This window comes from Cydia fagiglandana, chromosome 11 (assembly GCF_963556715.1).
Source record: "Cydia fagiglandana chromosome 11, ilCydFagi1.1, whole genome shotgun sequence".
Classification (NCBI taxonomy): Eukaryota; Metazoa; Arthropoda; class Insecta; order Lepidoptera; family Tortricidae; genus Cydia; species Cydia fagiglandana.
The window spans coordinates 2,817,612-2,844,575 of NC_085942.1; the positions used below are offsets into that span (position 1 = coordinate 2,817,612).

The following is a 26,964-nucleotide window of genomic DNA, read 5'->3' on the forward strand; positions in this document are numbered from 1 at the left end:
ATTGATATGATAAAAGAAGACATACCTAATACAACTTTTGTATACATCTTTATGGTAAAAAAGTTACATGGAATAAAAAACAATTATTTAGGTGAAACAATATTCTAATATTAAAATTTTCAATTACAAGGTACATATTATATAGCATTAAAATAACGAATAAATACTTAACAATTAAAATATGTACGTGTACTATATTTAATTTATCACACGATACCATGTTGATGATACATTTAATACGGTACATAATCTCCGATTTCTCGAAGAATTTTTTTTCCGATATATTCGATAGATACATTCTTATATTAGGTACTACAGTTACTTAAGTACAGTTTACAGTAATAATATGTTTCACAACGAGGGCCGCAAAAATATCTGACACGATCTTATTACCAGTGCGATAGGGGTAAGTTTTTGTAGTAGTAGCAGGAATAGCTTATTAAGGTCGCCGGAAGACGCTGGATGCGGGTCGCTTCCAAGCGGTATGTATGGAGGTCCAAGGTAGGCCTATGTTCAGCAGTGGATGTCTTATGGCTGAGATGATGGTGATGATGAGTAGGAGTAGTAGTAGTAGTTTTTGTAGCATTTTTATTGTGTGCACTAAAAATACTGCAATTCTCTCCGAAAGCATTGGTGATGATTCAATGACCATAAAATGACGGTATTTTAAGGGGCCCACTGATTAACAGTCCGCCGGAAGATATCGGCCTGTCAGTTGTTCGGAACTGTCAAAATTTTGTTCTAACTGACAGGCCGATACCGTCCGACGGACTGTTAATCAGTGGGCCCCTTTAAACTGTGACGCCGAACTTTTGGTAGGTTGTTTACCCAATCGCTTCAACCCTCACTCCTCTCTTCATACTCCTTGAGGAACCTGACGTGGAAGTTGGCGATCTGCTCCATCATGTAGCTGAACTCCTCGCGAGGGTGCAGGATGGTGGTGCGGAAGTGCAGCGTGCCTTCGGCTTGCCCGAACCCTGACCCTGGTACTACGCAGACCCCTGAAACATTTATGAAGATAGACTTATTAACTCACATTTATAGACTGGTCTATATTGTAAATGACTTATTCGTGACGATCACGAAACATGTACGAACATTTCTACAGACAACAAAAGAATAGTACGGCGCGATTCGGGAAATTTCGGGGGATTTATTTCATATTATGAAATAGTAAAGATATGTGACGTTCCACGGTATAAGGTACCGTATGGCAGCTGGCGCTTACGCTATTATTAACGCCGCTCCAATATTCAGCCGGGGCAAATTGACCTAACTCGGGTATATACGTACAATGCTTAGCTACAAAACCAGCGCTGTTCTTCCGTGGGTATAGTTGTGCTGTTCTCCGCCGTCCGAGAACGTTCTGTAGGGAAATGATATCGTGCGAGAATATTCCCCATTGTAAACGGAGAACGTCCTCGAGAATGGCACAAATATCCGGTGGGCCCATTCGGTCATGCCAGTTTATGGTAAAATTTCTGAATCGGTTATCTCTCGTATGCTCGAGTTCAAGTTATTAATCGTATAAAGTGCCAGATAAATGTGTACACGGACTTATTTATTGCCCTTACATTAAAGGAGTGTGTACAGTCAGCGTCGTATAGTAGGTTTAGATAGTATAGGTACTATATGACGCTGACTGTACATATTTTCTCCACACGAAGTTCTCTTTATATATTAAATTAAGAAATGAAGTAATAGTAAATAAGTAATAATACCTGTTTCTTCGAGCAAACGCAAGCAGTAAAATTCATCAGGCGTCGTCCCATGCGCTCGCGCCGCTGCCGCCGCGCGCGCTGGCACCGAAAACCTCGGAAACGCGAACATTGATGCCTAGAAAAATCACAAATCTCCAATGACGCTTATGCTTAAAGATAAAATTTAAGTATGCAAAAGGGAAGCCATCACGTATATGAACATTTCATAAGGGCAAAATAGGCGAACCACAAAATAAAAACGTAAGCACTTTTGAGATTCATAGCGGCCGCTAACGGCCGGCTTGGATGTACAAAACGTAAAGTTAGGACTGGCAAATAAGAAAAGTTGCATTTAGGAGATACGGTGGCTGGTGTGGAGAATCTTGGAATATTACCGCTACTAAAACAATCATATAATTTTTTAACTGTGGATCAGTTCATTCCATGCACAAAGTTAAGATTTCAAGAATACTTACGTCAATAGGATTACAAGAGAATGTAGGGATGGCGTTGAGCTTCAAATACGCAGTAGCGGTGCGTTCGCAAAGCGTTCGCCGAACCGTTGCGAGCTCGCGCGCGAACTGTTCGTAGGACGGCTCGCCGGGGGCTGGCGGTTTCATCTGACAAAACATGCGTGGGCAATGTGAATGTGGAGAAGACCAGTAGGTATATAAAATGTATTGCAGGGAAGATCGTCATATCGCAACAAATTTCGTATTTGTATACGTACGCTCAGACACTGGCAGAAAGAAAAAGCTACACTCTTCTGCTTTACCGACCTTCCGAAAGTGGAATATGAGTACAAACGCAACAATTAAAAGTGACGAAAGAGCTCTAGACGGTCTAGACGGTATGTTGATTGAAACTAATACAATTTTCACTCATAATTTTAAAACTAAAACCTCTTCTTGTGTCTTCTTCTACTTCTTTAGTCGATATTTAACTTTTCAGGATTGCAATAAAACAAACCTAACCTAACGTTAACGATTAACGTATCTATAAGACAACCCTACGAAAATCATGAAAAGTTAACGGTTTCAAAATTATGACTAATGATAATCTGACAATCATTACATTATGACTTTCAATAATTATGTTAAACAAAGGGACCCCATTTCACGATTATCATATATGTGAGGCTGCTTGTTATGTTTGGTATTACTTACAACACAATCTAACGCGCACTGGCCTAACAAGTTAGGGCACTGTGCCACAGCTCTCGTAGCTTCAAACGCTCTTCGCGCAGTTTCTGTCAGTCTAGGAATCTCGACCAGACCGGCGCGGGTGCCGCACTCCGCCGCCCAACCCTTGGATGCTGTTATGAAGCTGGCTAGTTCCATTGAGGAGTATGGAGCGCCCATTTCGTGCATCACCTGACAAATAAACATTAAAGTAAATGAAGTACATTCGGTGTGCATTAAGTACTGCTCACGCTAGACCGGGCCGGCCCGTGCTGAGACGTCCGACATGTAATTTTCTATGACGACTGATCGGTGATCACGTGGTGGCTTTCCATAGAAATCGAAGTCTAGCATGAGTCATCCTTAAAGTGAGTATCAAATAAATAGTGGCAGCCAAAGTTCTGTCTGTATGTACAGAAAAGCTAGAGAATCTTTTCACGATAAAGGGGCGCACAGATTACCAGTTCGCCGGGCGATATCGTCGATATCAGCCTGTCAGTTAATTGCAAAAGATGACAGTTCCGAACAAAAGACAGGCTGATATCGTCCGGCGAACTTGTAATGTGTGGGCCCCATTAAGTTCCTTGTATACCAGATTTCCACTGACCTTTTTGAAGGAAAAAAATGGCTTCGAGACAATGTTCTCCTGATAGACTTCATCAGCTAACAGGAAAAGTCGCCGCCGGTGTGCAAACTTGATGATTTCTTCCATGTTTTCTCGTGTCAGGACCTGGGAGAAACGTTTTTGTTTATTTACCTTTACCTTACCAGGCCAGGCCAGATGATGACCTTACCTTACTATGCTCATACCAACTGTTAAGTACATAAAATTTTCATGAAATCGAATAAGTATACGTTGAATTCTCAACGTAACGATATCTTGGGAGTTTAACATATCGTCGGTATACTTCTAAAACATGATAACTACCTGAAACATAGTTTCGAGAAAACGCGAGTTGAAAGTTTGATCCTCGAATGTGGGAATTTAGAAACGCGTTTTTACAAATTTAGTTTAACATTTAAAATTATTGGATATTAAAATTGTCTATAAAGTGATAAAACTGATGTTTTTGAACCGAAAAATATTAAATATTGGCCGACAAAAACATGGGATGTGTTAGTTATCATGTTTTGCCTGTATAAAAAATGGACTGATATTTGCCTATTAATTTATAATCATATAAAAAATAATTATATATAATTAAAAATAATGACAGTGATAAAAATACTAGTTCACACGGCATTATAAGTAAATTCTAAAAACTACCGTTAGCAATAAAAAGTAATAAATTACATACAACATGTTATTATTTACAGGTAAACAGTTATAAGTGATTCTAATATTAAAATTTTTGACTTTTCCCTCCTTTATTGAAGAAACATGTGACAATACACTCCTTATTAACTAAATTACTGCAATAAATTATGAAACTGATTTTTTTAGCGTTTAACGAGCATAATGTTAATCAGTTTAAAGTGAATTTAATATTGTCTAGTTGTATAATAGATCGCGTATTGAAAGAAATGTCTACAGGTAAATAGTAATGAATAATGTTATAATGTTTTACCAGTTGCTATAACTAGGTTATATTATAGGTATATTCAGGTAAAAAATGTTAACGTTACTTTATATATTTTGCGTGACCAGTTTTATGAGATAAGGTAGTGTTAAATACTCTTATTATGTTTTACGTGTACATTATATTTAATTTCCTGTCTGTTAGTACTTTTTTACACTGTGTAACTTTGTAAATAATAAACATAATTTAAAAAATGTCACATATATATCTAAAGCAATAAAATTTGAACAAAATTGTATAAATAACTCATTTTTGACCATTTCGTCAGTTATCATGTTTTTGAAGTATACCGACGATATTTTTGATCCAACTCTTAAAACATGAGGCTGATTTTCTATTTTGTCGTAATTTCTTAGCTTAGCATTTATTTTACTACATACATGGCAGACGACAAAGAGTGAGGAACAAATGCATCCATCCATAACCAAATACTATTAAGACTAGGACTAAGATTTTTTAAACAAGAGTTTATAGTCTATACTCCTTCGTCACTTTCCATCTAAGACCTTTGATGAATTGCAAGACTGAAGGCAATATTAGCAATATTATTCTGTCTGTGAGCAATATTATTTACCTGACCAGTAGGATTTCCAGGATTAATAACAACCAACGCTCTAACAGCACTGCTCTTGCTAGCTTCAGTCCAGCTGCGTTCCAGCTCATCGGCCATCAGCGACCAGCCCTGGGCTTCATCAAGGTAGTAGTGGGCTTGCCGGATCCCCAGCTCTGATAGGGTCCCGGAGAATACGGGGTATTGGGGGATTGGGATCATTACCGCTGGAAAGAAAAGACAATATGAGAAAATTTTGCGGCACTGGCAATTTCCCTAAAAAAGGAGTTTTATTGAACTAGTTTGGCAAAGATGTTTATGTTTACGTTGATGGCGTTGATGCGTACCTACAGTCCGTCGTGAATGAATACAGACTCAAAAATTATATTATACCTAATTCATTTGTTTTAGTTACAACCTGTGCATAGTTAGCTTGGTCAGGCAGACATGTTAAATAAACAAATAATATTGGTTCAAAGCATAAGGATATTTAAGCAACTGGTAAATAAATAATAATTTTCTTCATTTAATCGATTAACATGAAGTAATAAACACTGTCACAATCATTTTGAATTCAAGGATCAATGAATAAATGAATGATTTATTCACATGTCAACGAATGATCAGCAATAAAGATTACTCTCTCACCTGACGGCTTCCCGTCTACATCTCCACCAAACAACGACAATACTGCTTTAATGAGATCACTGGCACCAGAACCCAAGTATATCTGTTCAGGATAAGCTGGGACTCCATCCCGAGTTGATAAATACTGTGCAGCGCGCCGACGAACTACTAGCAGACCTTGAGATGGAGAATATGCACCAACTGAGCCTTTTCTAGAAGATAATAAAGTTATTAAACTAAAAGAGCAGTTTAAAGGAGATGAAAATAAATAAGAGATCACTATTAATGCTGAAATTAAAGAAGTCGTAGTCGGACAAAATATGTGTGAGATAATAACAATTCGGTTGTTACTTAATCGGGAAAATAAAACGAGCACTTTTGGAGTGCTTTTTAAGGTGTCGTTGATTTCAGGAATAAGTCTGATGCTTAATTAAATACTCTGACACGAGAAGATGGACTAACCTAGACCTTTGTAGTCTGCAGTAGGTACCTATACTAGTTTAGAATTGAGTCAAGAGTATCAGTTTGCTCAAATTTTGCCGCCGCAAGATTTAATATTGATTCGAAGTCAATTCATGTAAGACAAAATGTCAATCAAATAGATCAAGTCTAGCTACTTCAAGAACTAAACCTGTCTTTCCAAATCTTTCATGACAGTTTTTAATATGTTTATGTCCAAAACGGACGTGTTCTTATTGTTCTTAATTACATCATCGTTTAGCGCGAGATTAGCGCTGCGTGATCTTTGTGTTTTCCACGTTTTTCGCGTTTTTTGCGCAAATGCGTTTATAATTGCGTTTTTGCACGCACGTGTTACGCACAATGTTCAAACAGGAAACAGGAAACGCCATCAACCAAAATTCGGTTAAAGGAAATTTTATTACAAATATCTTTAGGCAATGTCTTGCGAAAGAAAATCTGGTTTTGTTGGAAACAAATAAATTTATTTGGGTGTTGTCACATTATTTAATTCATCAAAAGTACTCGAGCGAGGGTAACGAGGAGGCCTATTCGACATTTAAAATCTGGACTTAACTTTTTATAGATATGATACGAATTGACACGACTTGGGTGCATCTCTTATTAATCCTCAAAATACACTATATACCTATATCCGTGTCAAGTTTTTCATTTTTAATAATATTTGAATACGCTTCAAGTGCTTACATAAAAGTATCATTATTAAGACGTTTGTTCCCAATTGCTTTGTGGACCTTTTTTTGCGAAGAGGCAGTGAATTTTGATATCTGGTAGAAATTTTTTAGAAGTGTTCGTTTAAAATACATAAAGTTATGTTAACAAAACTGCTTGGTTAACCAAATGATCTAAATTGTAGGTACCTTTGACAGGAGAAGCGCTGCCTGGTGGCCTAGCGGCAAGAGCGTGCGACTTTCAATCCGGAGGTCGCGAACCCCGGCTCGTACCAATGAGTGTCTCGGAACTCGGAACTTAAAGCGACTGGTAAATATCATTTGATATTTACCAGTCGCTTTCGTAAAAATTAGTGCCTACGTCAGTTCATGGGATTAGTTGCCAAGCGCACCCCAGGCTCCCATGAACCGTGGCAAAATGCCGGGATAACGCGAGGAGAAAGATAGGCACCTTTAAAGAATTAGTCAGTCAGGCTCATCTGCCAGACAGATCTGACGAACACATACACAGCTATTAGATTTGTTGGATTAACTTACGTGCAATCTGCCAGCAGTTCTCTCGCTCTTGCTTTCACGTCATCCGGAATATCTGGACTGGAAAGTAGTTGAGGACAGGCGACCAGCGCTTGCACCTATAGTAAAAAACATACATTCGTTACGACATCCCGAATTATTTAGAGTCAGACCGAAAAAAGTCAGCAGTGATTTTGATAGCCCACACATTGCAAGTGTCATTTAAAACGTCAATTTTTTATGAAATTATGACGTAGGTATAAATACCACTTGCACTGTGAGTAGGCTATCAAAATCACTGCAGACTTTTCTTGGTCTAACTTTATCAAAATTGTGCTCGCTAGCTAGACTAGGACTGTAAAATGGGGTTACTTTGATTTTAATATTGCTCATCGAGTTTAAAGGAATAGGGAGTTGATTTTTGAACACACACTTAAACATTTTTTTAATGTGGTTGGCTTGAACAGAAATATATGATTAAATCATTCAGAGGCGAATTTCTTATAGTTTAAAAGTCACTTTAAAACTCTCGCGTTTTGTTCACATACCTACATTTAATTACACAAAGGGGTCTACCGCGATATAATTTAATTGTTTTTACCTTAAATTCCGACATTTCAGCTGAGTTGCACCAAAGGAGTTGAGTTGTTTATAAGGTAAAAGCAATAAAATTATATCGCGGTAGACCCGTTTGTGTAATTAAATAAGTTTAATAATCGATGATTAATGCTATGAATCAAAGTAAACCCAGTTTACGCTAAGGCGTAAATGAATGAAGCAGGGCTAACAAAAGATGAATGATTGAACGAGTGAATGATTTGATCCTTTACTGACCTGGCGAATGAAGGTGAAAGGGGATTGGCCGAGGGCATGACAGTCTCCTATGTTAGCGCGCACTACTCGATCAAATGGTTTCTTCACGCCCTGGAAAACAAATAGATTTATATAAATAATACTTTTTAAAATAAATAAGTCAATTTATAAATATAGTATATAATAAATAATAATAAACACTGCTACAGTACATCTGGTGCTATATTACGACACCAGGTGCTATGTATAATAGCCGTATAAGCACATTACGTAAATACGTCTAAAATTTAAAGGGTCTTACATAGGTATGTACTTGAAAAGTTGTACTAACTCGTGACGATTTAAGACACTCACTTCGGTAGTGTTTTAAAATACGCTACTCCTTGCGAATTTCCTATTTTTCGCACTTGTATCGTAAATAACTATTATGTTCATTCGTTATTTCGGGTCAAAGTCAAGGTCCAAATATAATGTCGTAAAAGAAAATGCATACTAATCATTAGAGATGCCACGAATATTCGGCAACTATTCGATATTCGGCCTATTCGGCCGCATACCGAATATCTATTGCACCTACCTAAAAAGAAAAATTACACAAAAAATTTAATATTTAAAATGTACCTATTATTGGAAAGTAGTTAAATACGAAGACACGTTTTTGAGCATTTGTTGATTACAAAATATTTTATTTTTAACATGATGGATCTGATTTGATGGACTCTAACTACATTGATGAATTCTGTTCAACATTTATCTTAGCAAACGTTGTGCTTAGTTGGCGAACAGTTTTTATACTAATTGTTACTCAAAATATTCACATGTCATGCCGAATATTCGGTCGCCGAATATTCAGTATTCGGCCGAGTGAGGGGCAGAATATTAGGTATTCGGTATTCGGCCAAATTCACTATTCGGGGCATCTCTACTAATCATGCTATGCTTTATACCTACAGCTACAGTCAAAAACAACTGTAAACTTAGACTTTTTATCCGGTTTCCATTCAAATTGATCTATTTTTATTGCGATAGAGTCTATTAAAATAGTCAAGCTAACATAGTAGTAGTAGTAGTAAAACACTTTATTGTACAAAAATCAAAACAAAACAGGAAAAATAACATTGGTCATTAGTACAAAGGCGAACTTATCCCTTTAAGGGATCTCTTCCAGTATATACAGTATAACATATTTTAGGAATGTTGGATTTCTCAATAATCTTATTACATTATCAGCTTAATTTGACCGTCGGAACAATTGTTACAAAGTGCAGGCTTAAGGTTGACTCACGCTAGACCGGGCCGAGGCGTCCGACATATCATTTTCTATGACGGTTGACCGGTGATCACGTGGTACTTTCCATAGAAAACGAAGCTCCGGAAGCTCCGACCCGGCCCGGGCCCAGTCTAGCGAGAGTCAACCTTTACTCCAATACATACAATACATTCCAATACATTCTTGGTATTAGGTTGCTGAATGAACCTCAGACTGCCTTAGAGTCACAACAAAAACGCAAGGAATGCAATGTTATAAAGAAACAAATATTACGAGTTTTTATGTGAATATGATCGATAAAATTCCTCGCATAGTTTACTTTCTGAGTACGTTACATACAATAAACCTAACGACATTGAAAAACACTCTAGTGTTGATTCAAGAGTTATCTGTTATATTATCAGAAAATATACTTCCTACTGCTAAATACAAGCATAATTATAGCAGACAGAGACCACTTCAACTAGGCACTTGACGGAGTAGCTACATACTTAAGATAATATAGGCTACCACATAAGCGCTCCCATGCAAATTTAGTGGGAGCGCGACCGCATATATATCAGAGGGCCTACCGAGAAACACGTTCGACTTGCCTTTCGATCTTGTAAATTCTTACGTAAGTGTGACAGCGAGGCAACACGTGGAACGTAGTTCGCGGTAGGCCCTCAGTTGCGGCCAGAATCGCGACAAATAAAATCGTCAAAAATACAATTCAGCTATTAGTCAAATCGGCTTCTTTTTTAGAACTGTCAAAACGATTTTCTAATATGGAATTTATATGAAAATGAGTATAGTGACGTCACGGTCAAATTTGTGTGGTGTCCTGCCTGTGATAGTAGGACTCAATTCCAGGACTTAAGGTAAATTTCCAGACAACACATTACAAAATGTACCTAGTGCAAAGGGTACAGTCAGCAGCAGATATACCTGAGCGGGCAAGGTGTCCAAGAAAACATATACACTTCAATCGTCACAAAAATAAGGATATCTAAGTTGTCATTTTAGCGTAGGCTTTCAGTTCGTCACATATATCTTAACTTCTGAGTTTTTCTTTAACACATACACCCTTATTTAATCACAATGACAATAACGGTTAAAAAGTCAGTGGTAACTAAGCAATCAAATTCAAGCTGCTGTCATTAATACCTACACGCACTGCCAATCACGTACGTCAGCAGCCAGGGTGCCACCAGTTTCTAAGCAGTTGTTATTTCAATGGTAACTAAGCATCAACATTTTATCTGTTTAACTTTAAAAAAAATACTGTAGCAGCTACGAATTGACACCTCCTTTCTTAAAGAAGTATTTTATCGTCAAGTGTCTGTCAAACTTAGACAATAAATAAGTAGGTTCTACGAGAATGATCGGTTTTTTATTTTAACTGTCTTAGGCGGCCGTCTTTCCAAACCGTAGAGCATATTATAAGTTAATATATATATTTATTTAGCTCGCTTATTGTACTAAAATATACTATATATGTAGTACTAAAATACGATGCTCCGAATCGATCAAATAACGAAGGAGAAAATAATAGAATAGAAACGTAACACGTTCACTGTCCCAATCTGACATGTAAACCTTATGGCTTTGTAATAGAGGCGAACCGTGGCCCCATGTGAGAAGCATGGGCAGTAAAGGTGTTAAGCATGTCCAACTATAACTCCTCTCTTTATTTTGTTGGTTGGACTCATGATCCGCAAGAACGCGAACGATGCCTCCTCTTTAGATGTACCTATGCGATAAAACCATCACTACCATGCATATACCTACGTAATATGCTAACTGTTGACCATAGGAATGACGAATTTTGTTTTTACAACTTAGCAGAGAGGATAGAGTATACGGAGTTATATGTATACAGTATGTATCAGAACGAAAGGCCAAGAAAGAGACCCATTAATGTTTAGGTCATACTGAGCAACTTTTACCGTATGGGATGGGACCAACCCCGAAACCCCGGAAAAAAATGTACTCTCCCATAGAAAATTTCAACATCAGACCAGCAAAATGTATGAAACTTCCAATTATTTTTCCACGTTATCGGGGTTGGTCCCATAGTAAAAGTTGTTCAGTATAATCTAAACATTAATGGGTCTCTTTCTTGGCCTTTCGTTCTGATACATACTTTATATCTTTGAACTTATTGTTAGTATAACCTAGCAGTAAACATCAAATGGCAATTCCGAACAGGAGTAATCTAAGGAACGGCCACTGCGGGTTCAAACCTACAACGTCCTGTTAGAAAGTCGTACATACGCTATATGTGACATATCTTCAAAAAACATATAAACTTATGCGAAATTAATACAAAACCACTAATTAATAATAGAAATGAAACCCAAAAAAAAAAGCTGTAATCTCTAGGTGCGTCCGACTGAGATTTAAACCCGCGGTCTCTGCTTTGAAAAGCAAACGCCTTAGTAACAAGACCACAACGTGCCTTGACAATTGGCTCTAAATTCGGCTTCAGTTAGCTTTCGCTATGTGTCACTAATTCGTTTTGATGATTCTATTAAATAAAAGAAACAGTTTGCAGTAAGTTGAATGACAGGCCTCTGTCAATGGTTGAAGGGCAAAACGTGAGATAGATGTATGTGATGACAAGACTGTACTGCTTTCGATGATTGTCAAAACGCTTTACCTGAAATTAGCATAGCTATTATTCATTCAATATACGACCATACATGTATGCTTTAAACGTCTATTTTTCCATATTGTTCAGATATATTTGACACGTTGACCGCTTAGATACCAGTGGTTTTTTGACAGCTAAGGTATCAATGATTTGTTGTAAGTGTAGAAATTAATGAATAGCGACTGTTAAGATATTTGTGACATGTTGAGCGCTCACAAGTAAATGCTACCATGACAGTCAACAACTTTTTGACAGTTTAAACGTTTACCTCTCTTTGAGCACCTGGAGTGTATAGCGACTTCTGCTGCTGACTGTACACTAAAAAACTGAAACAACTGTCGCGACCTGCGCCTACGGTAATAATTCAGGGGAACGTGATCCCCCCCCTGAGGGAGGGGTGGGGAGTGCACAAACAGCGCAATAAATCTGCCTTATAGCCAACAACTAACATAACTTACGCACTAGCGTGGGATATAGCGTAGCGGGGAAGCTGACTCAAAATACTCAGTAATGTTTACTGGCCACTTAAAGTAGCGTATGTAGCCTATGAGTGTCCGGAATTAAATCGTGTACACCTAATAGTCTGGATCTTTAGGTATTGATAAGTATACAAACTCTACCCTAAAATGGCCTCCTTAAGCCAGTTGAGGGTAGATGAAAACATTACAATACATGATCAAATAATGTAGGTTAAAGTCAGGTCGTTCAGTGACTGATCCAGGCGGTTTTGTATTTGGTTGGTTAGCGAATAAATGTTATAACTACCCGAAAATTTACAAATTGTTTGTTTACTTTATTCATATCCTTAAAGTCAAGCCGCATGCCTGTATAAAGGATGACTCACGTTAGACCGGGCCGGAGCTTCCGGCGCTTACTTTTCTATGACATGACAGATGATCACGTGATGCTTTCCATAGAAAACGAAGCGGCTGAAGCTCCGGTCCGGACCCGACCCCGTCTAACATGAGTCACCTTTTAGTGTAAGCTAGACTTTCCGATAACATATTGTTGTCATTTGCTACGATTCCTGTGTATCTATTTATTAATAAACAAAACTATTATGAAAACGTTGCAATAATTCAATTTCCTGAATAGTTAACGCCACTTTCCTTGAACCCTAGTTGAGTTATCTGTTGTTCAACCTTGTTGTTGGTCTATAAGTGAGAAATATCTATTAGTGGGAATAAATTATCCCCTTCCCACTTATCCAGGGGAATAATTCGATAATTTCTTTGGTTAGTTGGACTATATTTGGACCCTCGTTTTCTTTGTAATTGGCTTTATATCACTTTAGCGGCAAGTAAGCAGTCCGCCTGATCAGAAGCGTTCATCGTAGCTTACGAATGCCTTTTACCCCAGAGGTGGTAGTAAAGTTATAAATTAAATAAGAAATCAGTAAATATTGTACGAAACCCTCGGCGAGCGAGTCCGACTCGCTCTTGTCCGAGGTTTCTGTCATAGTGTATCTTGATCCTATTTTTGCAATAAATCTGTCATTGCAATTTTTTACCTACCTATTAAAAAACATGACAAGTGTTTAAATATTTTTGTGACGTGACAATAAGCTGTAAAAATGTTTCTCTCTCTCTAATGAGAGATCATTATAAAACAAGGTGTCAATTATTCAGGTTTAAGGATGACTCACGCTAGACCGGGCCGTGCCCGGGCCGAGCCTCCGACATGTCATTTTCTATGACGGCTGATTGGTGATCACGTGGTGCTTTCCATAGAAAACGAAGTTCCGGAAGCTCCGGCCCCGGCCCGGTCCGGTCTAGCGTGATTCATACTTTATTTGTATTTGAATCGAAAACAATGAGGCAGCCGCCCCATTCGCTGCTCTCTGTCAAAAATATGTTTTTATTGCCTCCCAGCGTCAGAATGGCCGCAAGTTCTTTCGCTATCTGCCCCATCACGCGAGATAATGCTACTTCCATACTCCACACATAACGACCGTATGTTACAGTCGAAAATACATTTAATTATTTACCGTATTATCTCGCAATAAAGTACAATTTCAAACTATTGCAATCATGCATATGGTTTTATGCGTAGTTCTGTTCTTCTATAACGAAAAAGACGTATGTTATTATTGAGATTTAATGTAGGACTTTTGAATGCACGGCGGTTGTGGGTACAATTGAAGAATGTAGTATTACATTTGAATACTTACTTTTGCTTTGAGGCTTGTTATTAAGAGCCGACAGGAGTGGTCATTTCTCCATACAAGCGGATTCCTCCGTGAGTTTTGATGCTAGAGCAATATTTTTTTCAACACAGATGAATATTGGCAATACTTATCTGTGTCGGACCGTTTTGCTTTTGATATTTTTGTTTTTTAAGGCGCTAGGGCCCTTCAAAAATTACCAAATTGGCCTAATTGACTATGCCGCAATGGGAGGCGTAGTATTCAAAACTGATATAAATTAGCCAAAAAAGCAAAACGGTCCGATACAGATCATTTCATAATCATTTAGATTTCCAAGTTTGGTTAGGATTGGTTAATTTTTGGAGGAGGAAACAGTCGAGTACGAAACCTCGATTTTTGTGATTTTTACGCAGGATTTTTCGCCTTGTCTTTATCGCACTACTTTTAGGAGCCGCTTCCGTTAGCGATACGGGTATATTTACCTAAAATATTTAAAACTCAGCTCCTGCTTCGACTTAAATAACAATCAATAAGTCTCAGTTCAAAAGCACTGATGTTGACTGACGTAGCACGACAAATACGAACGTTTCCGAGAAAATACGATGGAAAACATTTATAAATGCACTACATCTGTTCCTTAATATACCTACAACTCCTAAAGCTAAACTACAACCTAAAGCCACTTATGTAGGAATTCCTATGCCCAATATTTACTTTACAATATCTAATGAATAATGATGGTGTAACAACTTTAGGATTTAACTTTTGATTTTTTATATTTTCTTTTAACTAAATAGCAACTTTCTCAAAAAGGTACACAATAACATAGGTACATTAAACTCCCAGCCCTTAAGAAAATAAACCTTATAACGTATTAACGAAAAACACCATTACCCTAAGGGGTTGCAGGGAAAGAAAGGTCCCGAAAAGGTCCCTTTACCTTAAATATGCGATTCTGTTTTACCAATTTGATGTGGTTTTCATGTTATTTTGATATGACCTGAGTCAGCGACGGCAACGTGCGCCGCAGCTCCAATCCACGTCAGCCATCTAAAGGTACCTGGGCATTTTCACTTAATTGAACACCTTTAACGGCCGGTTAGCAATCGTTACAAAACTGACGGTCAATGTCAAATCCCATACATTTTGTCAGGAATGTAACGGTTAGACGTTACTAAAACACGACTTAAGTCGCGCTTAACTTGTACAAGTTAAATGAAAATGCCCACCTACAGGCCTACTCGGATTTCGAGATAATCACAAGATCTAGAGACGATTTAGAGATCAACTAGATCTACTTTAGATATCGACTAGATATGACTTGGATATCTAAGTCATAACTTGTCGAAATCGTTCAAGAGGACCTCCAGAATCGCGGAAACGTCGAATTTGACATATCTATCTTACAAATATCTTTAAATTATCCATATCGTAACTTGTTGAAGTCTAGTAGAAATCTAATTTATTTTCCGAATCGAGCCGTTACTCAAGATTTCCGTCACCGAAAAGCGATTGGTAAAATATCAAATGCTATTTCGTACATACGTTCCTAAAAACTCATTGGTACGAGCCGAGGTTTGAACCAGCGACCTTCGGATTGAAAGTCGCACGCTCTTACCGCTAGCGCAGCGCAGGCAGTCGCCAATATGATCGTCAGTCGTATCAAAACCGCAACAACTTGTTTATTCTGAATAGGACGATGAAAAAATTGAACGACTTAATGCATACAAACGGTTTTCCAATACGTTTATTTTTATAATTCAAGTACCTTTCGGAGTCGGGGTGAATGTGCTCGAATTTGAAAAGGGTACAGTCGGCGTCAAAGATATGTTTACATTTTTCGCCTTATTACAAAGGAGTAAGGTGCAAAAGTGTAAACATCTATATGTATCTTTGACTTTGACTGTACGAAATTCACGGAATCTCGTCAGGTGGGGTGAATATAAGATGGCGAATGTTTTCTGAGAGAAAATGAGAAATGATTGGATTTTAAAATAATATTGAGACTTTATGGTTTTTCTCATGAATTTTTAGTCATTCGTGCGACATGTAGGTAAATGGAGACCTAATTGTTAGTATGACTATCTGTATACATATAGTAAATGGACGTAGTCAGTACCGTCTTTACCATAGGGGCACACGGGGTTAGTGCCCAGGGCCCCCATCGTCAGGGGGCCCCGAAGGACAGACAGTAACAGTATATTGATTACCCATAATAAATAGATCATAGCACAAAAAAGTTTGTTTAATTCGCTTTCTTTACTTTCCAAAAGGGCCCCTAATTGTTGTGTGCCCCCAGGGCCCTAGCATAGTTTAAGACGGCCCTGGATGTATATACCGGGTGTGGCCTGTAATATGAGCAAAAAATTAAACTGTAGGCTTTACTCCTCATACTGACCAACATTTGTTCAGCGACTTTTAAAAATAACTTGTGGTTTGATTTTTAATACACTAAAGTTTATTTTAAGACGCAATGTATTGCGAATTTTGTTATGTTTAAGGCGTGACAAGCAACGTCAATCATAATGATATGGCGTGGCTATGGCGTCCATTGAAGATAATATTTATTTTGTATGAAAAACAGGGAGTCTGAATACTTCATTATTTTTAAAAGTGGTTGAACAAAAGTGACACCGTTTGAGGAGTACAATCTATGTTTTAATTATTTGCTCATGTTACAGGCCACACCCGGTTTTTACCCGGAATACTAAGCGCCACTTGCACCATTCCACTATACAGGGTGATTCATGAGACGTGAGCAGGACTAATCCTACACGCTCAGTAACTTATAATTGATCGATCACCGTAGTATTTAGGTGAAACAACCACACTTTTTCCTATTTTTTAACTTTTTGGTGAGGGCAAATTTAATTCTCTACAATCTTGGTCACCCTACAAAACCTAATTAATAAACATAAAACCTCTTTAACCGTAATGACAGCATTTTGATTACGAAGAAAATGAACTGTCAAAATTAGTGAGATACGAGTTTTCAAAAGTAACCAGACCGTGATGACATTCAATTTGACACAGAATATCGGTAGTTTGGTATTCTAATTTTAGGGTGACCATGCATGTCGTAAATAAATTAATAACTTTTTTTTTTCAACATGACTACAAAATTAACGTTAAACACACTAATACTGATACGAAACAGTTGTTTATAATTTACGAAATGCGCAGTGTTAGTCCTGCTCACGTCTCCTGAATCACCCTGTATATGTAGTTCTTTTTTTAGCATTAGAAAATTCGACACCCGGAGATAGTGGCCAAGTGTCAAAGTTTCACTTATTGTGCCAAGGGAAATCCCGAATTTGTAAGTATAAAAATAGTTTCTAAGAGTGTTCAGTAGAAATGTGATTGCACCTCCCCATATGTCCCGAGTTAATGGTTTTGTAAGTTTTTCTAGCGACAAAACAATTGATAATGACACCCCGAAGTTGTTGTAGTTTTCAGATACAAAATAAATTGGTAACTTTAGGGAATAAACTGTTCGAATTATTTCTTAATATTAAGCCGGAACATTGTTTATCAAAGTTTTATATTAGAGTTTATTTTATAGTATATAGCTGTTGCCCGCGACTTCGTCCGCGTGGAATTTTATCTTCAACATTTTACATCTTTAGTACCTATAATTTTCATATCCAAGCAATGTTGAAATTAAGTACTTTTCTTTTTTAGCAAGTTGTATGAAGTTTTAAGTCAAGTGGATTTTGATGTTGGTTGCTGAAATTACTTTTTTTGTATTCTCATAATAAGTAATACCTATGCCCTTATACAAAGATTCAAGTTCGGCCCTCACAAAATATCTGATCTCCATACAAACTTTCAACCCCTTTCTCACCACTTTGGGGGATGATTTTCAAAAATGCTTGAATTAGTTTTCATGTTTTTTAATTTAATACCTTTTTTTGCAAAATGTTCAGCTTAAAATTAAAGTTACACCCCAAGACGAACTTTCATCCCCTTTTTAATCCCCTTAGGGCTTGAATTTCCAAAAAACGTTGCAATAACTTTTTTTGTAATCGGCTAATATGTCTTTCTAAGAAGTTTCAAAGCATTTGTAATGGATTCAAACTTTGAACCCCATTTTAACCCTGCTAGGAGATGAATTTTACAAATCGCTGAAATCACTTTTATTGTCATCTAATAATATCCCCAAATACAAAGATTCAAATCCCGCGCTCGAAAAAATGTATGATATCCATACAAACTTTCAACCCCGTTTTCACCACCATAGGGGATGAATTTTTAAAAACGCTGATATTAGTTTTCTTGCATTTTAATTTAAAACGTTTTTACAAAGTTTCAAGTTCCTTGCTTAAAATAAAATTTGCACCCGCAGACGAACTTTCATCCCCTTTTTAGCCCCCTTAGGGGTTGAAATTCCAAAAACGTTGCAATTACTTTTTTTTGTAATCGGCTATTATGCCTTTCTAAGAAGTTTCAAAACCATTTGTAATGGATTCAAACTTTCGACCCCTTTTTAACCATGTTAGGGGATGAAATTTACAAAACGCTGAAATTACTTTTCCTGTCTTCTAATAATATCCCTAAATACAAAGATTCAAGCCCCACACTCGACAAAATGTTTGATATCCATACAAACTTTCAACCCCTTTTTCACCACCTTAGGGGATGAATTTTCAAAAACGCTGAAATTAGTTTTCTTGTATTTTTATAATATCCCCAAATACAAAGATTCAAGTCCCACGCTCGAAAAAATTTTTGATATCCATACAAACTTTCAACCCCTTTTTCACCACCTTGGGGGATGAATTTTCTAAAACGCTGAAATTAGTTTTCTTTTTTTTTTAATTTGATACGTTTTAAAAAAGTTTCAAATTCCTAGCTCAAAAGAAAACTTTAACCCTATACAAACTTTCATCCCCTTTTTAACCCTGTTAGGGGATGAATTTTACAAAACGCTGAAATTACTTTTATTTTCTTCCAATAATATCCTCAAATACAAAGATTCAAGTCCCACGCTCGAAAAAAATTTTGATATCCATACAAACTTTCAACCCCTTTTTCACCACCTTGGGGGATGAATTTTCTAAAACGCTGAAATTAGTTTTCTTTTTTTTTATTTGATACGTTTTTACAAAGTTTCAAGTTCCTAGCTTAAAATAAAATTTGCACCCGAAGACGAACTTTCATCCCCTTTTTAACCCCCTTAGGGGTTGAATTTCCAAAAACGTTGCAATCACTTTTTTTCTTATCGGCTATTATGCCTTTCTAAGAAGTTTCAAAGCATTTGTAATGGATTAAAATTTTCAACCCCTTTTTAACCCTGTTAGGGGATGAATTTTACAAAACGCTGAAATTACTTTTCCTGTCTTCTAATAATATCCCTAAATACAAAGATTCAAGTCCACCACTCGGAAAAAAATTTGATATCCATACAAACTTTCAACCCCTTTTTCACCACCTCAGGGGATGAATTTTCAAAAACGCTGAAATAATTTTTCTTGTATTTTAATAATATATCTTTTTACGAAGTTTCAAATTCCTAGCTTAAAAGAAAACTTTAACCCCATACTAATTTTCATCCCCTTTTTGACCCCCTTAGGGGTTGAATTTCTCAAAATCGCTTCTTATCTCTTGTACACTTTATAAATGCAATCTGGTGTGCAAATTTCAACTTTCTGGCTTTTGTAGTTTCGGCTCTGCGTTGATGAATCAGTCAGTCAGGACACTTGCATTTATATATATACTAGCTGTTGCCCGCGACTTCGTCCGCGTGGAATCTTATCTTCAACATTTTACATCTTTAGTACCTATAATTTTCATATCCAAGCAATGTTGAAATTAAGTACTTTTCTTTTTTAGCAAGTTGTATGAAGTTTTAAGTCAAGTGGATTTTGATGTTGGTTGCTGAAATTACTTTTCTTGTATTCTCATAATAGGTACCTATGCCCTTATACAAAGATTCAAGTTCCGCATTCCGCACTCACAAAATATCTGATCTCCATACAAACTTTCAACCCCTTTCTCACCACCTTGGGGGATGATTTTCAAAAATGTTTGAATTAGTTTTCATGTTTTTTAATTTATTACCTTTTTTTCCAAAAAGTTAAAGTTCCTAGCTTAAAGTTAAATTTACACCCCAAGACGAATTTTCATCCCTTTTTTAGCCCCCTTAGGGATTGAATTTCCAAAAACGTTGCAATTACTTTTTTTTGTAATCGGCTATTATGACTTTCTAAGAAGTTTCAAAGCTTTTGTAATGGATTCAAACTTTGAACCCCATTTTAACCCAGTTAGGGGATGAATTTTACAAATCACTGAAATCACTTTTATTGTCTTCTAATAATATCCCCAAATACAAAGATTCAAATCCCGCGCTCGAAAAAATGCATAATATCCATACAAACTTTCAACCCCGGTTTCACCACCATAGGGATGAATTTTTAAAAACGCTGAAATTTGTTTTCTTGTATTTTAATATAAATACCTTTTTACAAAGTTTCAAGTTCCTAGCTTCAAATAAAATTTGCACCTGAAGACAAACTTTCATCCCCTTTTTAACCCCCTTAGGGGTTGAATTTCCAAGAACGTTGCAATTACTTTTTTTCTGTAATCGGCTATTATGCCTTTCTAAGAATTTTCAAAGCATTTGTAATGGATTTAAACTTTGAAACCCATTTTAACCCTGTTAGGGGATGAATTTTACAAAACGCTGAAATTACTTTTATTGGCTTCTAATAGTATCCTCAAATACAAAGATTCAAGTCCCGCGCTCGAAAAAATGTTTGATATCCATACAAACTTTCAACCCCTTTTTCACCACCTTAGGGGATGAATTTTCAAAAACGCTGAAATAGGTTTTCTTGTATTTTAATTTAAAACGTTTTTACAAAGTTTCAAGTTCCTTGCTTAAAATAAAATTTGCACCCGCAGACGAACTTCCATCCCCTTTTTAACACCCCCTTAGGGGTTGAAATTCCAAAAACGTTGCAATCGCTTTTTTTGTAATCGGCTATTATGCCTTTCTAAGAAGTTTCAAAACCATTTGTAATGGATTCAAACTTTCAACCCCTTTTTAACTCTGTTAGGGGATGAATTTTACAAAACGCTGAAATTACTTTTCCTGTCTTCTAATAATATCCCTAAATACAAAGATTCAAGTCCACCACTCGAAAAAATGTTTGATATCCATACAAACTTTCAACCCCTTTTTCACCGCCTTAGGGGTTGAATTTTCAAAAATGCTGAAATCAGTTTTCTTGTATTTTAATAATATATCTTTTAACGAAGTTTTCAAATTCGTAGCTCAAAAGAAAACTTTAACCCCATACAAACTTTCATCCCCTTTTTAACCCTGTTAGGGGATGAATTTTACAAAACGCTGAAATTACTTTTATTGTCTTCTAATAATATCCCTAAATACAAAGATTCAAGTCCCGCGCTCGAAAAATTTTTTGATATCCATACAAACTTTCAACCCCTTTTTCACCACCTTGGGGGATGAATTTTCTAAAACGCTGAAATTAGTTTTCTTGTAGTTGAATTTGATACTTTTTTACAAAGTTTCAAGTTCCTAGCTTAAAATAAAATTTGCACCCGAAGACGAACTTTCATCCCCTTTTTAACCCCCTTAGGGGTTGAAATTCTAAAAACGTTGCAATTACTTTTTTTTGTAATCGGCTATTATGCCTTTCTAAGAAGTTTCAAAACCATTTGTAATGGATTCAAACTTTCAACCCCATTTTAACCCTGTTAGAGGATAAATTTTACAAAACGCTGAAATTACTTTTCCTGTCTTCTAATAATATTTCTAAATACAAAGATTCAAGTCCCATACTCGAAAAAATGTTTGATATCCATACAAACTTTCAACCCCTTTTTCACCACCTTAGGGGTTGAATTTTCAAAAACGCTGAAATTAGTTTTCTTGTATTTTAATAATATATCTTTTAACGAAGTTTCAAATTAGTAGCTCAAAAGAAAACTTTAACCCCATACAAACTTTCATCCCCTTTTTAACCCTGTTGGGGGATGAATTTTACAAAACGCTGAAATTACTTTTATTGTCTTCTAATAATATCCCCAAATACAAAGATTCAAGTCCCGCGCTCGAAAAATTTTTTGATATCCATACAAACTTTCAACCCCTTTTTCACCACTTTGGGGGATGAATTTTCTAAAACGCTGAAATTAGTTTTCTTGTATTTTAATAATATATCTTTTTACGAAGTTTCAAATTCCTAGCTTAAAAGAAAACTTTAACCCCATACAAATTTTCATCCCCTTTTTAACCCCCTTAGGGGTTGAATTTCTCAAAATCGCTTCTTATCTCTTGTACACTTTATAAATGCAATCTGGTGTGAAAATTTCAACTTTCTGGCTTTTGTAGTTTCGGCTCTGCGTTGATGAATCAGTCAGTCAGTCAGTCAGTCAGTCAGTCAGTCAGTCAGGACACTTGCATTTATATATATAGATATATATATAATATAGATAAACCTACCCAAATGTGGGACTAGAATCAATAGTATTTTGTCTAGTCCTTATCTTTAATAGTATTGTGATAAATTACAAAGTGTCACAAAATTTTATAAACTTTATAGTCTATCAAGGTTTCGGTTTTTTATCAAATTGAGGCAATAAAGCACAGTATAAGTGACAAAATTCAGGACTCAAAACTAAGGTAATGAAGTAGTACCCAAGTAAGGCGTACTAAAAAAATAAAAACCGGGCAAGTGCGAGTCGGACTCGCGCACGAAGGGTTCCGTACCATAATGCAAAAAAAAAAAACAAAAAAAAATGCAAAAAAAAACGGTCACCCATCCAAGTACTGACCACGCCCGACGTTGCTTAACTTTGGTCAAAAATCACGTTTGTTGTATGGGAGCCCCATTTAAATCTTTATTTTATTCTTCTTTTAGTATTTGTTGTTATAGCCGCAACAGAAATACATCATCTGTGAAAATTTCAACTGTCTAGCTATCACGGTTCGTGAGATACAGCCTGGTGACAGACAGACGGACGGACGGACGGACTGAGGGACGGACGGACGGACGGACGGACGGACGGACGGACGGACGGACGGACGGACAGCGAAGTCTTAGTAATAGGGTCCCGTTTTACCCTTTGGGTACGGAACCCTAAAAAAAACCGTAAGTAGGTACCTACCTCACGTGTTTACTTATATTCGGCAAATTTTGTATCACACCCGAGTCACAAACTGTTTCTATTGAAAGAGGATAAAATATCTTAAATTTACAGCAGAGCTAGCTGCAATCAGATATATGTAAGCAGCTAAGATGTCTAAAATATCTACACAGGCACTCTACCCCCTTGACGTACCACATTTTTAACCGACTTCCATTTCATAGAAGGAGGAGGTTCTGTATTCGGTTGTGGCTATTTTTTTTTTCTTCTATGTACGTTCACCGATTACTCCGACATCCGTAGTCCGATTTGAGTAATTCTTTTTTTGTTTGAAAGGAGCTACCTCCGAGTTGGTCCCATTTTAATTTGGTTCTGTTTTGATGATGGGATCCATGAGGAATTGAGGGAACTCCTCAATTTTTAAAGGCACATGCATGGTGATTTGGGTGTTTTCTTAAGCAACTCGAGCATTTTCTCCCGAAAACCACCACTTTGATGAAGTAGACCTGATGATGATGATTATTTTGATGATAATGATGATGATTTATTAAATGTAGTATGTTCAGCGATTACTTCGGCACCTGTGATCCGATTTGAGTAATTCTTTTTTTGTTTGGAAGGAGTTGCCTCCAAGGTGTTTCAGTATTATATTTCGTTCTGGTCTGATGATGGAATCCATGAGGAATTGAGGGAACTCCTCAGTTTTTAAAGGCAGTTGTAAAGTGATTTCGGTGTTTTCTAAAGTAACTCGAGCATTTGCTTCCGAACACCTCCAATTTGATGTAGTGCAAGTGTAGCCTTACCAGGAGTTTGACATTGACATATTCGCTAAGTTAGCGATGCTAACGTCTTCGTAACTTACTTTTTATGCATCTCGCTCGTACTAATATGCCAGTACGAGCGAGATGCAAAGAAAGTAAGTTACACACACGCTAGCGAATAAATCAATGTCAAACTCTTGGTAAGCTGGTAAGGCTACTGATCGGGGGTTAGGGTTAGGAGTTAAGGGGTCGGGGATTAAGGGATCGGGTAATGGTGGTTGAAGGGGTGCTGGTTCAGGGCCGAGGGGTACATGGATCAAGGGTTGATACGCTATGAGGTTGAGTGATCGGGGGGAGGTTGAGGGATTGGGTCAGTGGCGGGGCGGAGGATGGATTTAGTTTAGTGACAGGAATTATAATTTCCCAGGCGGACTCAAGAAAATTCTAGATTACATATTTATTAAAGTAGATACACGAATTTAGTGTTAATCATGATGTTGTTTTTCATTCACGCGTCGCGCTATTAACAATGCGTTAAAACTAAAAATGGAAAAATAAAAACTTTTTACAAAAAAAAGAAAACCGACTTCAAAAAGGATGAAATAAAATATTATCCTTTTTAAGTCTATGCGTTACCAACTCATATGTTTGAAGTCGGTGCCAAGCCAAGTAGTAAAGGATACCCGTCAAAAATAATCAGCTTTATGACTATAAATCCCATTAGAACTGTACCATTAGAACTATTATAAATGTGTAAGTAATTCTGTCTACCTCTTTGTCGCCTTTTCATGGCTAAACAATTGAACCGCTTTAGGTGAAATTTGGCAAGAACGTAAATTCCTTGAATTGTTTTATATTTTGAAATGTAGTCCTCTGAATAAGGGACGGGAAATAACTTCAGTCCCAATCCCACGCTTGCGTGCCGACAAACATGGTACGGACTGTGCCAAGAAGGTTTGATCGTGTGTTCTGAGGTGTGTTCTTAGGTACAGTCGACGTCAAAGATATGTATTATACACTTTTGCACCTTACTCCTTTGTAATAAGACGAAAAGTGTAAACATATTTTTAACGTCGACTGTACCTACAGAAAGTACGTTCATTGTAAGGCAATCCAACGTACATCCTTATCGAATCGCACCAAAATCATGGTATGCTTCAAAAGTTGGCTTGGCACCGACTTCAAACATATCAGTTGGTAACGCATAGACTTAAAAAGGATAATATTTTATTTCATCCTTTTTGAAGTCGGTTTTCTTTTTTTTGTAAAAAGTTTTTATGTAGAATAGATTTGTGAACACCTCGGTCGCTCCGATAACTATCTCTGATAAAATTAAATGTAAAAAAATCTCTGATAGCCAGACATTCGAAATTCAGAGACACTTCCTCCTCCTAGTTAGATCTAAAGAGCTCATATATATATATCTGTGTAAAAATTACATAAAAACTTCCAAATAAAAATAAATTGGGATTTAAAAGCCAACGTACCTTTTCAAGCTCCTTTTCAATCTGCGCGGCCCTCGCCACAATAGGACCCCGCACCGCATACTGTATGTTCAGAAGATTCTGATTTACATGCTCCGAAGTAGATTCCAACTTCATGTTGACACTTACAACTGTAACCGTATAATGCACTCCTAGAACGATGTACTGAGATTTTATTGAAATCACGATCGTGGCCAGCTGATTGCCAATAGTTTTTATGCATAGTAGCTATACAAGCGATTCCAGTGCTTATCCTCAAGAGAATAGAGTCTATATAAGATGAAGTTTTGATTAAATGTGTCCTGTGAATCTGTGTCCGGTGATTCCCTATCGTTTTCCTTAAGTATGAAGAACAAATCTGCAGGTCGGCTTTTAGGTTATCTTTACCGCGAAATTTTTAGGTAATTGGCGATAATTAAAATATTAGATGACTAACATGGTTATATCTTAAGAGTCAGAATAACTTATACTTCGTTTTTTTTAGCATTAGAAATAAGGTAAACAATCTTGATGTGTCTTTTTATTGAAAAACGCGTTTATAAAATAAGTCACTGCAAATCTATCTATCTAATCTAATATAAATAATCGCGAACCGGTTTAACGGTAGACCTAAATGAAATTATGCTCAATCGAAAGAGCTTGAAAAAATATCACTTTTGAATCGAGAACATGTATCCGCAAAATTCGTATTGTCGAGTATTTTGCATTTAAAAGTGAAAAAATTTCGACAATCAATGCCATATCAATGTCAAACAAAAGGTCGGCCATGTTGGTTGACATTGACAAGTGCGTTCGGAAACTCTGAATTACCTTTGGATCCGGCATGCGTGTGACATACGGCAAGGTGTTTGGTTCGAGCGTGTAGAAAGCCTATTTTAAAAAAAACTACTACTGTCACTGCTCTGCAATCACTATCTGTGTAAGATGACAGATGCATTATTGATGGGAATTAAAACTTATTTTTCAGTTTAAATGTTTGTGACTACAATACTAACGATGACACGGCACCAACGCGTAAAACAAATATATAAACCTATGCCGAAAATCGTGAGTATCTTCAAACCACATAATTGTTTCAACTTTCAGTATTGTTTTGTTGTTGATACATAATTTCTCACATAATTTTGTTACTTGGACAAACCTTGCCACAATTGTTGGTTTATGACAATAGTTCCCATTGTATTCCATATGTGAGACCCATTACATGTTACAAAGTTCATAGCTGATAGCGCTGAACGTCTCTTTGGAAGTACTTAAATACATAGAAAACATCCATGACTCGATAACAAATATCTCGGCTCATCACACAAATAAATGCCCTTACTAGGATTCAAACCCAAGACCTTTGGCTTTATAGGTAAGGTCACCACCCACTAGACCAGACGGGACACAAATTTTATATACAGTATACTCAGTTGTATTTATACATTTCAGAATGG

General features: G+C 36.7%; 1 protein-coding gene across 1 annotated transcript; it reads right to left on the minus strand.

Moving 5' to 3' along the window:
• Nucleotides 1–820: 820 nt before the first annotated feature.
• On the minus strand, nucleotides 821–25,743 carry LOC134668753 (alanine aminotransferase 2-like). The gene is made up of 10 exons (XM_063526204.1): nucleotides 25,529–25,743; nucleotides 8,137–8,226; nucleotides 7,327–7,421; nucleotides 5,660–5,850; nucleotides 5,036–5,238; nucleotides 3,489–3,611; nucleotides 2,867–3,073; nucleotides 2,177–2,320; nucleotides 1,722–1,836; nucleotides 821–1,001 (listed from the first exon to the last, which is right to left on the minus strand). The coding sequence occupies exons 1-10, from the start codon at nucleotides 25,640–25,642 to the stop codon at nucleotides 838–840; spliced, it is 1,446 nt and encodes a 481-aa protein (XP_063382274.1). The 5' UTR covers nucleotides 25,643–25,743; the 3' UTR covers nucleotides 821–837.
• Between the last annotated feature and the right edge of the window lie 1,221 nt (nucleotides 25,744–26,964).